Source organism: Argopecten irradians, chromosome 11 (genome assembly GCF_041381155.1).
Source record: "Argopecten irradians isolate NY chromosome 11, Ai_NY, whole genome shotgun sequence".
NCBI lineage: Eukaryota > Metazoa > Mollusca > Bivalvia > Pectinida > Pectinidae > Argopecten > Argopecten irradians.
The window spans coordinates 2,551,228-2,564,360 of NC_091144.1; the positions used below are offsets into that span (position 1 = coordinate 2,551,228).

At 38.2% G+C, this 13,133-nt stretch overlaps 1 protein-coding gene across 1 annotated transcript in view; it reads right to left on the bottom strand.

Annotated features, from left to right (window-relative positions):
- The window catches only part of LOC138335669 (uncharacterized), a 188,929-nt gene that overhangs the window by 109,346 nt on the left and 66,450 nt on the right, over window positions 1–13,133 (bottom strand). The window contains exons 49-61 of the mRNA XM_069284830.1: window positions 12,242–12,354; window positions 10,287–10,442; window positions 8,915–9,065; window positions 8,426–8,657; window positions 7,637–7,853; window positions 7,029–7,143; window positions 5,758–6,095; window positions 5,022–5,381; window positions 3,196–3,272; window positions 2,827–2,890; window positions 2,052–2,258; window positions 1,293–1,410; window positions 307–421 (exon numbers count right to left, since the gene is read on the bottom strand). Coding sequence (XP_069140931.1) covers window positions 307–421; window positions 1,293–1,410; window positions 2,052–2,258; window positions 2,827–2,890; window positions 3,196–3,272; window positions 5,022–5,381; window positions 5,758–6,095; window positions 7,029–7,143; window positions 7,637–7,853; window positions 8,426–8,657; window positions 8,915–9,065; window positions 10,287–10,442; window positions 12,242–12,354 — 2,263 coding nt within the window. The remainder of the gene's footprint in view (window positions 1–306; window positions 422–1,292; window positions 1,411–2,051; window positions 2,259–2,826; window positions 2,891–3,195; window positions 3,273–5,021; window positions 5,382–5,757; window positions 6,096–7,028; window positions 7,144–7,636; window positions 7,854–8,425; window positions 8,658–8,914; window positions 9,066–10,286; window positions 10,443–12,241; window positions 12,355–13,133) is intronic.

Below are 13,133 nucleotides of genomic sequence, written 5' to 3' on the forward strand. Positions count from 1 at the left end.
AAGCATCTTAATATCTCCAAATATAAATATTTACAATTCTAATTAATAAAACATACTTTATCAGTCAGGTTTGGGACATGGTTTTTTAGGAGCACTATTTTGGAGTCCTTGGGTACAATTCTAATTAATTAAACATACTTTATCAGTCAGGTTTGGGACATAATTTTAAGAAACACTATTTTGGAGTCCTTGAGTAGAATATCCTTTTCCTTCATATCCACTCATGAAAAAGTCTTACATTATAGACAGAAGAGGGACGGGCTGTCATTAGGCTATTGTTTTTACCTTACTCTCCATTGTTTTTACCTTACTCTCCACTCGAGGGAATAGGAATCAGGTTTCTTAGACTTTGTCGTGTCTACACTTCCATCAGGCAGTGTTAGATCATCATCCATATCACCGTTAAATGTTCCACACAATCCTGAAAAATATATAACAACCTCATACCTTCTTCAAGTGTTTAATCCTGTAGAAAAAGATAAGTAAAAACAGGCTAAAACCTGCAGTATATGGTAAATAGGGTATCAACCTGTTACACACAACAAATCAAGCTAAAGGGGAGATAACTCTTCAAAAGAGTAACTCTACCATTATAACTGTCGTTTCTGAGACACCATTACTATGTGTTTTTGTCTACCTACTATTATTACTGGCGTTTCTGAGACACAATCACCATGTGTTTTGTCTACCTACCATTATTACTGTTGTTTCTGAGACACCATTACTATGTGTTTTGTCTACCTACCATTATAACTGGCGTTTCTGAGACACAATCACCATTTCTGAGACACCATCACCATGTGTTTTGTCTACCTACCATTATAACTGGCGTTTCTGAGACACCATTACTATGTGTTTTGTCTACCTACCATTATTACTGGCGTTTCTGAGACACAATCACCATGTGTTTTGTCTACCTACCATTATTACTGGCGTTTCTGAGACACCATTACTATGTAGTACGTGTTTTGTCTACCTACCATTATTACTGGCGTTTCTGAGATACAATCACCATGTGTTTTGTCTACCTACCATTATAACTGTCGTTTCTGAGACACCCTTACTATTTGTTTTGTCTACCTACCATTATAACTGTCGTTTCTGAGACGCCCTTACTATGTGTTTTGTCTACCTACCATTATAACTGTCGTTTCTGAGATACCCTTACTATTTGTTTTGTCTACCTATCCTTATAACTGTCGTTTCTGAGACGCCCTTACTATGTGTTTTGTCTACCTACCATTATAACTGGCGTTTCTGAGACACAATCACCATGTGTTTTGTCTACCTACCCAGAGTCTGGTTGAAGTCGAGAGCTGAAGCGTGTACAAACACATTAAGGTAGCCTTGTGGATCTCTCTTCAGCTGTCCGTCCTTTATAACCACGTAAGTGCCTGTTGGTAGGGACACCTGTATAATGATACACAACAAACAATTAAGAGATTTTCAAACAATTAAGAGATTTTCAATGTCAAAAACAAGTTTAACAAGCAAATTTGTGGAATTTCCATCCCCCGCTTTCAGGACATATTGTAGGTAAACAATATTGAGGTTAGGTTTAACCTTGGTTGAAACAGGAAAAAATAAACTGAAGTCTTATTCAGAAGTAAGACATTAAACTTTGTTACCAAGTTTGAAGAAAATCAGTTAATATTTATTACAGTTAGTGTACGGAAGTGGCAGAAAATGACTTTTTTTTTTTGTTAAAACAAAGGGCCATAACTCTGCTAATCAAGATCTGCCAAAAGTGGCGATCGAACTTGGCTAAGCCCTTAAGGCATTTAACTTTGTTACCAAGTTTTAACAATATTAGTTTTAACATTTGTTAGTTAATACACAGAAACTGCAGAAAAATGATATTTGTAGTAAATTAAAGGGCCATTACTCTGATAAATAACATCCGCTGAAAGAGCTGATCGAACCTGGCAAGGTGATTAAGGTATTCAACCTTATAACCAAGTTCCCAGTATGTTATTCTAGATGAACGGCTCTAAAAACATCATGTGTGTTGTCTATGTAAAATCAAACAAAGAGATTTAAATAAAACTTACCCTGTATTCCTTTCCACCCTCGTACTTCCTGACCTGTGTCCCAGGGGTGAGATCATCGTTGATGTACGTCCTAACATCCAGATGAGGATTAGCACTGTCAGCCTCCGGACCACATCTGTCAATCAGGATTACGTCGTCCCCAGATTTCACCGCCACGGCACAGTTACAGGCAGCATGGCGATTACATCTACGGAAAAATACTCGCACCTAAAATACAAATGAAATATACTTGTATTTTAAACATGAATTCAAAACTAGAAATGTTTGTAAGACATATATAAATGTCTGCCGATGTATGTAACTTGAATGGGACACGATATGACACAATGAGAAAATACTTGTGTAATGGAATGAATATGTGTAATACAAAACGCTTGCTTTAAAGTTTTTTATGATTGGGACATTAAGATCAGAATTTGAAACATATATTATAATAGAAAAATATATTTGAATTAGCAAATCGAAATTTAATAGCATTTTCTAATTGTTAAAAAGTGAATTGGTGACTTGAATTAAATTGTCATGCTAATTCTTGATGAAGAGTGACTTATAATTGTAGAAGAACAGGGAATATACACATATTATTCCTGCCAAGTGCCCCTACCAGGAATCAGACCTGGGTCTCCGGTGGGAAAAACTACGGCTATACGTCTGAGCTCCGTCAGCTGAGTGACAGAGACCGTATTTTACACCATGTAAAATCACAGTGACACGCTCCTTTTACATAATAATACAAATACTGTTTAAGATGAATAATGTAATCTATCATACATACCTCAAATGGTAGCCTTGTGTGTTTATATAACACAAACTCGCCTTCAAAGTAGACGTTGAAGTACCTGTCAATTACAACATAAGTTTATTGTATGGTTTTTAATCAGGACAATTCAGTAAATTAAACCCCCCAGCATATGTGAAACTAGTTCAAAATGCAGGTCACAGTGACCTGACATAAAACACTCCTACCGTATACAGAGAATCTCTGGTATTGTATGAAAGTGTCTATATGATTTTAGTGTGAAATACACAAAGACATAATGTTATATTTGTAATCAGAAGATACCTTTTACCCTTTATAAACACCAGAAAATAATACAAATTAGATGTAGAATTTTCAAAGTGTAGCCAGAATGTGAACACTGACCTGCCGTCAAATGTTGTTGTATGTGGATCGTTGACTGAGGAACAGAGACCAGATGGGTTGATATCTTCTACCGTCACCTGTAATTATCAAAACTCCCTTGAGTATACAACATCATCATGATGGGGATATGATAATATTACATCATTCTGTTTTGTCGCCAGTGTCATTCTAAAGCAAATTTCAGACTTTGCTGAAAACAATTATCAATATACGTTTGTATTAACAATATACTAAGTTTAATATTTTTACCCTACACAAGTTCTTGTGTTAAACCCTTCCCTTCCTTCTCCATCCCACTAAACCAATAAGTACTTGGACATTGATAATATGTGACTCAAGAAGCCTGCACCCTGTTGACCCCCTCCCCCCTCATTAGCAACCATTTACCTGAACAGGTGTTCCGTCGACTCCTCCCCCCTCATCATCAACCATTTACCTGAACAGGTGTTCCTTCTACATCATCAACCATTTACCTGAACAGGTGTTCCTTCTACCCCCTCCCCCCCCCCTCCTCACCAATTATTACCTGAACAGGTGTTCCTTCAACCCCTTCCCCCCTCATCAGCAACCATTTACCTGTACAGGTGTTCCTTCGACCCCCTCTAACCTCCTCACCAATTATTACCTGTACAGGTGTTCCTTCGACCCCTTCCCCCCTCATCAGCAACCATTTACCTGAACAGGTGTTCCTTCGACCCCCTCCCCCCTCATTAGCAACCATTTACCTGAACAGGTGTTCCTTCGACCCCCTCCCCCCTCATTAGCAACCATTTACCTGAACAGGTGTTCCTTCGACCCCCTCCCCCCCTCATCATCAACCATTTACCTGAACAGGTGTTCCTTCGACCCCTTCCTCCCTCGTCAGCAACCATTTACCTGAACAGGTGTTCCTTCGACCCCTTCTCCCCACATCAGCAACCATTTACCTGAACAGGTGTTCCTTCGACCGCCTCTCCCCTCATCAGCAACCATTTACCTGAACAGGTGTTCCTTCGACCCCCCTCCCCCCCTCCTCACCTTTATTACCTGTACAGGTGTTCCTTTGACCCTCCACCCCTCCTATCCAACCATTTACCTGTACAGGTGTTCCTTCGACCCCCTCCATCCCTACTCACCAACCATTTACCTGTACATGTGTTCCTTTGACCCCCCACCCCTCCTATCCAACCCTTTATCTGTACAGGTGTTCCTTTGACCACCCACCCCTCCTATCCAACCATTTACCTGTACAGGTGTTCCTTCGACCCCCTCTAACCTCCTCACCAACCATTTACCTGAACAGGTGTTCCTTCGACCCCCTCCCTCCTCATCAGCCACCATTTACTTGTACAGGTGTTCCTTCGGCCCCCCCTACCCCCTCATCAGCAACCATTTACTTGTACAGGTGTTCCTTTGACCCCCTCCTCACCCACCAATTACCTGTAAAGGTGTTCCTTTGACCCCCTCCCACTTCCTCACCCACCATTTACCTGTACAGGTGTTCCTTCGACCCCCTCCCACCTCCTCACCCACCATTTACCTGTACAGGCCCTGATTTCTCGAAACACAAGTGCAGACTTAAGTCTAAACTTAATTTTTTCTCCTTATGTAATTTATATGAAAATTTATGACTTAAGTCAGTTTTTGACTTAAGTTTGTTTCAAGAAATCAGGTGTTCCTTCGACCCCCTTCCTCACCCACCAATTTACCTGTACAGATGTTCCTTCGACCCCCTCCCACCTCCTCACCCACCATTTACCTGTACAGGTGTTCCTTCGACCCCTTCCTCACCCACCAATTTACCTGTTCAGGTGTTCCTTGGACCCCCCTCCTCACCCATCATTTACCTGTACAGGTGTTCCTTGGATGAGATCCCCACCATTCAGACTTGACATCACCAGTAAATTTCTCTCCTGATCACCATCCTTGAGGTTATCCACTGTTGCCTGAACCTCAAACTCATGTTCCTCGCCCCAATTTTCTCCTGTAATCATCAGACCACAGGGAGGACCATCACCAGCACGCTGAACGCGGAGTTGTGGAATCATTCCATTACAGACAAACTCTTCTGCTTCCTGTACTCTCGTCATAACATGGATACCACAACTGTCTGAGTTGTTACAGAAGATAAAGGGAGGGAACTCCATCTTAACTTTGACATGTTTTCCTTGCTGTCCCTCTGTCACTGTGAGAGATTCTGTCAACACCTGCAGTTATATCAGAAGTCAAGGAGTAAAATTAAATCAGAACATTTCGATAGCAAAAATTATTATTCATTTTATCCAAACTGGAAACTAAGATCTAAAACCAATATTAAGTGAACTAAAATCAACTCTTCTGTGTTTATCTTATTCTGAGTGATTTAACATCCTTACAACATTCCCTTAGAGAACTTCTACAGAGGTATCTAATGTTTACAATACAAGTTTTCACCTGGACGGATTCATTCATCATGTGAGTTGATAGAAACTCTTATATAAGCTTTACTCACAAGACAGCTCGTTATGAATTTTTGACATTGTCAATTAAAAGAGCTAAAACAGGCATTAAAGATCAGACTAATCAAATTAAAAAGTCACTTACAGTTAGGGAGGCCTCAATAGTGTTACTAAGTTTGACAGCACTGGTTGAGTTATCACAATTATCTTCATAGCAGGCTTCAAGTCCACAATTCACCTGGGATCCATAGGTAAAGTTTTGAAACACATCCAAATCAGCATATTCTTGTGTCATGTTTGCGTCAGTGATATTATTCTCCAGCATGACGGTATCCACAACCTGGCCATCGAGAGTCCACACAAGAGAGAACATCGTGTTGTTCCTCTGTGTCGGGAGTTGATAGTCACAATTAAACCAGAATCTCTGAGCAGACATGTTGTACCCGTAGGTCAGGACCGGAGGGTCTCTGATCAGAGGATATGCTGGAAACAATATCACATCAAATGATAATCTAAAGTATTACATTGTAGGTCAGGACCGGAGGGTCTCTGATCAGAGGATACGCTGGAACAATATCACATCAAATGATAATCTACACATATTACATGGTAGGTCAGGACTGGAGGGTCTCTGATCAGAGGACAACGCTGGAACAATATCACATCAAATGATATCTACAGTATTACATGGTAGGTCAGGACGGAGGGTCTCTGATCAGAGGATACGCTGGAAACAATATCACATCAAATGATAATCTACAGTATTACATGGTAGGTCAGGACCGGAGGGTCTCTGATCAGAGGATATGCTGGAACAATATCACATCAAATGATAATCTACAGTATTACATGGTAGGTCAGAACTAGAGGGTCTCTGATCAGAGGATATGCTGGAAACAATATCACATCAACTAATAATCTACAGTATCACATGGTAGGTCAGGGCTAGAGGGTCTCTGATCAGAGGATATGCTGGAAACATTATCACATCAAATGATAATAATCTACAATACATGAAAAACTGCTTTCATAAATAAAAGTATATTTACCATTCTTACATAGTTGTAGCTTCATAAATATTCCAATATCAGAATATGGTCATGTATTATTATGACTTTGAAATAAGAGTCAGCAATCCATTCTTTAAGATCATAACTACGACTGGTTCTTTTCCTATCGGACATGCTTTACCTCTAACATTACTGGAGTGCCCATTTTGGTGTCCCATAGTCTGATGCATAAATACATTTTAACGAAAAATCTTAAAAACTTCATCTATTCTCAAATAACTTTATCCTGGACAATGATTCATGTTAGCAACGGGAAGTAATACATCCTAAAATAATGTTAGCAACAATAAAGTGTCCTTTCTGTGGAGAAACACTATGTCTTCCAATCCTTGTAGATCAAACTTACGTCTAAGTATGCTCCATGTATCATAGTTTTCATCTGAGTTGCACACTTGTGAGCTGTTGTCAGGATTCAACTGACCAAACTGGAAGCAGTCGTTGTCGATGAGACAGGTCAAAGGCTGTAATGATAATAACACAATGTACCACAACACTTATATCTGTATAAAGTCAGAAAACACCAATATTTTGTATCCTTTCCACATTTATAGATATAAATCAAACTTTCCATGAATATTACAAAGAGAAAATGCTGCTTTACTAGATATGTATCAATCTAGTTTCTCTATACTGAAGTGTATTTTGAAATTTCTATCTTTCCATTTCAAAAAGCAAATTAGTATATTTTTTCACAAAACTAATATCTTTTGAAGCTGATCAATGAGATATTTTTTATACTTGATTTATCTAATGAGAAAAAAAAAGTCTTCAGTAAGGACAAATCAGAATGATCAGAATCAATTATTGTCATTTAAGTGCACAATCTGACCAATCACAACGAAGACATAACATTTAAACTATATAATAAAAGAAACGTATACCTAATATTCTATGACAGTGAGCTACATAAGTCTTTATGAAACCTGATGTGGCGATTTTGGGCTCAAAAGTTACCTTAACGACACACATGGCTGGCCCAGTACAGACGTGACATTTACTATGGAACACAGTAAAGATGAGAGAGTTACTGAAGCTGGAGTTGTCGTTACTAAGGGTAACCATGTAGGTGGAGACCTTCGGGATCATTACTACTGCCTGGTAGGGTGTCAGGAAGAAGGCTGGTCGATAAATCTCCTGCTCAAGTGTCATATTGGTACCATCATTGTTCAAACTAGCATTACACAGATGTACTTCACAAACTTTACACACTAAAAGTAACACATGACTAATTCACCAAACATTTACCAAAACTTGAAATACTAAGCATGTAACACTATGCTAACTTCCAACCAAACATTTACCAAACTATGGATTATGTAAAGATTGAAATATTAACAAGCATGTACACATGATGCTGTAACTTCCAACCAAACATTTTACCAACACTACTTGAAATTATTAACTAAGCATGTAACACAGTAACCAATGCGTAATTCACCAACATTGATGCTGTAACTCCAATCAAACAGATGCTTAAACCAAACACTACTTGAAATTATTAACTAAACTAACGCAATATAATGTATATAACAATGGACTTTGAGACGTCGTTCATATACTTAAGGAAATGCACCTACTGGATTACATCTTGAAATGATACCACTGTTCTAGTACGCTTGATGGATATGTAATGATGGTAACATTCAGAAGGAAAGTCTTGATGAAACATTTACTGCCAGGACATTATCATTATGACCTTTCATTTCCCCCCAATTTTCACAAATTAGAAGAATGAAGGCAAACAATGATATCCCCACAAGCCATGTAGAGGATGGATAAGCTACCATTATTTCCTGTAGTCCAAATGTAAGGTTCTCAGATCTGATGAATGTATCCCCGAAAACAGTAATATCTGTACAGTCGGATGTAAGGAGATCACAAAATCCGCCTCCTCCGAGGAAATAGAGCTCAGGAGGTTCTGATGTGTTTACTCTGCATGCCTCACCACCGAATCCTTCATTACACATACAGACACCTGTGAATATAGCAATAATTAAAACTTCTTATAATCTCCCTAAGACCCTATTATGCAAGCTCAATGTATTTTTTACTGCATTTTAATGTTGTTTAGATCATTATGAAAATTTTTGATTCAACTTAAAATAAAAGAAATATTTTCCTTAAATCATACAGTAAGACCCTTCTCTTTCCTATCTCTCCTAATAAGAATTCTTTTACTAGGTGCTTTTACTAGGTGCTTTCCCCCCCGAGCCCTGAACCTGGCACACTAACCTCCAACACAGGAACCCTTGTTATTACAATCTTCAAAGCACAGACCATTCAGAATGGTTTCGGATGGATTGACTGAACGTTGAACTTCTATTTGGCAACGTACAGCTGTACTTGTTAACATGTTACTTGCAAAGTCGTATGAATCTGTGATCTGTTGAAAAAATAAAATATTGGTACAGCATAGTTGTAAGACTCTTGGTTAAAACAAGATTTGATAAATTCTGAAAAATAGAAAAAGATTCTATTACAGAAATGTATATCCTGTAAAGAAGCCAAACAAAACAATATAACAAACACGTCAAAACGTCAAAGAAATCTGATCTTTGTATAAAAGAAGGCTTTTCAACAGTGTTGTAACAGAATGAAATATGTCCTATTTCATAACTTCAGCATAAACAAGAGGCCTATTGGGCCTGTATCGCTCACCTGTTTTGGCTAAGAACACAAGCTACCAACTTGAAGGCTTTAGAATTGAACTTAATCTAATTATTTCTACAGATGGATTTAAAGAATTTGCTATATTTCCCCTATAGGGCCTCGTCCCATTGGCCCCTAGGGGTAGAGCCCCAACATTTATACAAAATTGTTTCCACTTCACCCAAGGAAGCATCAGACTAAATTAGAACTAAATCCCTTTGCTATATTTTCCTTATTGGTCCCAGCCCTTCAGGCCCCTGGGGGACCAGACCCACCATTTATACAAAATTGGTTCCCCTTTATCCATGGAAGCTTCAGACCAAATTATAGCTAAATCCCTTCATTGCTACAAAAGAAGAAGGATTTCAAAGAATTTACTATATTTTCCTTATTGAACTCCGTCCCTCAGGCCCCTGGAAGACCAGGGTCAACATTTATACAAGATTGATTTCCCTTCACCCAGAAAGCTTCACACTAAATTAGTACTAAATCTCTTCATTCCTACAGAAGAAGAGGGTTTTTAAAGAATTTGCTATATTTCCCTTGTTGGGTCCCGCCCTTCAGGCCCCTGGGGGCCAGGGTCACTGTTTATACAAGATTGGTTCCCCTTTAACGAAGGAAACTTGAGACCAAATAAGAACTAAATCCCTTCATTCCCACAGAAGAAGGATTTTAAAGAATTTGCTATATTTCCCCTATAAGGCCCCACCCTTCAGGCCCCTGAGGAGCCAGGGTCATCGTTTATACAAGATTGCTTCCCCTTCACCCAAGAAAGCTTCAGACCAAATTTGGTGAAAAATCATTCCGTCGTTAATGAATAGTAGGGATTTATGTGAAAAGTTGATGGAAGCCGGAGGACGGACGCTGGATGCTGGACGCTGCGCCATGACATAAGCTCACAGGCCCTTTGGGCCAGGTAAGCTAAAAATATAGAAAGCATTTGAAAGCATCTTACCCTGACCCCTGTGACACAGGACTCGACGGCCAGACCCATGTCCACCTCGGTGATGTTGACACACAGCTGTCCTACAGGACTAGCGGTCAGTAGTCCCTCACAGTGTGTACGGGCCATGTCCTCCGTTATATTGGACATTGTCGGGAAACTGTAGGTCTGTAACACAAAATATATAGCAATGTTATCACAACATGGAAATGTAGGTAAAACAGAAATGTCCTCGAAATATCAAAGCCACCCTAGGTAATGTTACAGGAGAACACTGGTTAGACCTCAATAGCACTAAGTGCCTCCCACTACATGGCAGATGCATAAAAATCCTAAAATGTCAACATACTGTATATATCATATAATTATACTATAATTTTGCTGAGAGTGAATTTTTACTGTATTCTCAGTTTTTCTGAAATCCCAAAATTGAAAACACAATCAATTCATTTGAATTTCATTACTGTTGGGCAAAAGTGCTATGTGCGATTAAATTCCATTGACGAAACCGAGAAGTATGTACCCAGCAAATTTAAAGCTCTATAAGGTAACAAGTTACTGTCAATGAAATGTCTGTCTATATCTTCCCACCTAAATGTACATCTCTGATGGTCATGGACAAACATTTAAGATTGTATAATATTAGCAGAGATAAATTATACAGAGGATTCCGCTTATTTGAATAAGTCATTTTCCTGAAGAAAATATGCAAATAACCAGAGTATTCGAATAGGCGGAGATGACATTTTGCACCTTCGTTTGACCCCACACATATGTATGTGAACAGGCAAATAGATATTGTTGTGTTTACTTGATAAATACGTAAATTATTTACACTTAAAACAAACAACAAGTAATTATTTTCAAAGTTGTAGATCGATTTTAATTGTTTAATAACAAAAAATATTCTAATATTAGATTCTTGTTTACGTTAGATCGACACGTGAAGCTTTGAGAAACAGCTAAACGATCTATATCAAATGCAATAACTAAACAGGATTGAATTTGTGTCTACAATTCTGAACCTAAATAATAAACAAATTTACGTACATTTGCCTGGCAAAATGAACTTACAATCGTGATTAAACTTCAAAGTGCCGATCAACTAGCAGTGTTGTTTTTACACATGTGTATGAATTCGAAAATGGCAGCAGGTGATGAAGCCATGCGTTCACTGGACCTAAATGTGTTTTGAGAATTTTCCTTGTATTGCTGATCTATACAGCGAATAGCTTGATAACATTTCAGAAATTAATGCATATTCAAGTAGCAATGAAACAACGTAGCAAGTATCTTTTGTATCCATAATATTACATACAAAACTTGCGGTAGTCATTGCACGCCGACTTTGCATGCTTTTATGTCTCATTCAACAAGACGCTTGATATGCACATGTCTGTCGTAGTCAACAAGACTCTGGTTGAACAAGACTACTCATGAATGTCGATTGTTGTAAAGAAGCATGGTTTCTCCAACCGATCGCGAACTAAGATACGTTACGTTAATAAATAAACATATTTGAAAGTGCAAATGCTTTAATTAGATGTTTGAGTCAGTGATTATACTAAAGTAATGATCAACCGCTGCTGATAAAAATCGTAACAGCGTCGAATACCTTTGCAGATTCATGCATAAAATAACAAGCCATACGATAACGTTTATCTGTCACCATGATGATTTCTAGTAAAAGCAAAGTATCTTGAAACACATATCAGCGAATTTCGCTAAAAATATATTGCAAAATTGCAAAATATTCTATTTTATTTTTAGAATTTCCCAAATATTTTATTCAAATAACCGGAGGTCATGTAGTAAAAGTCTATTCAAATACACGAAGTTGAAAAACAAAAATAAAGAAGGAAAAAATCGGGACCACAGAATTTTATGCAAATAACCGAAATATTCAAATAACCGTTATTTGATTATGTGCAGTCCTCTGTATTTTCAGAACAAAGTGTAACACCTACCAGTGGTGTAAAGTCTTCATCAAACTCGAACCTCAGGGCCTCGGGAACGTCTTCATTAACCAAAGCCACAGGGGCACGCTGTACCAAGGATAACATGTCTGCAGTCAGGTCATCTACACGAAAACAAGATAATACTGAGCTCAGACCAGAAGGATGATATCAGTTACATCTACTTAACTAGAACCAAATCAAACTGGTTGTTAATACAAAATATGATTGTTACATGAGTGAATGTTAGTGTAGGTTTTAACACCGTTTGTTATAATCAATATAAGACAAGAACGCAGACAGTGAACACTGATATAACAAGCTAATTTTTGGATTTTATATCCCTGCTTTCGTTAATCAAAGGCCCATAACGCTGCCAAATATGGTCCTATGAAAGTGGTGATCAAACTTGGCTAAGGCCCCCCAAGATATTTAACCATTTTACTAAGTTTCGAGAAAATTTGATAATAATTGCGAAAGTTTTTGAACGGAAACAGACGAAAATTGTGTTTTTTGTTAATCAAAGGGCCATAACTCAGCCAAATAGGGTCCAATCAAAGTCCCTATCAAACAGGGCTAAGGCCCTGAGACATTTAACCATGTTGCTAACTTTTGAGAAAATCTTGTAATATTTGCAAGTTATTGAACGGAAACAGCTGAAAATGCCGTTTTTTGTTAAGCAAAGAGCCATAACTCCACCAATGAGGGTCTGATGAAAGTGTCGAGGGAACTCATCCTAGCCCTTGGCACTTTTAACCATGTGACCAAGTTAGATAAAAATTGCTTAAGATTTGTGGCTATTATTGCACGGAAACCAGGCGTTGCAGACAGACAGACAGAAGGACGGACAGACCCAAAATAATATCCCCGTTTCTGTAAAAGCTGAGGATAAAAATATAAATAT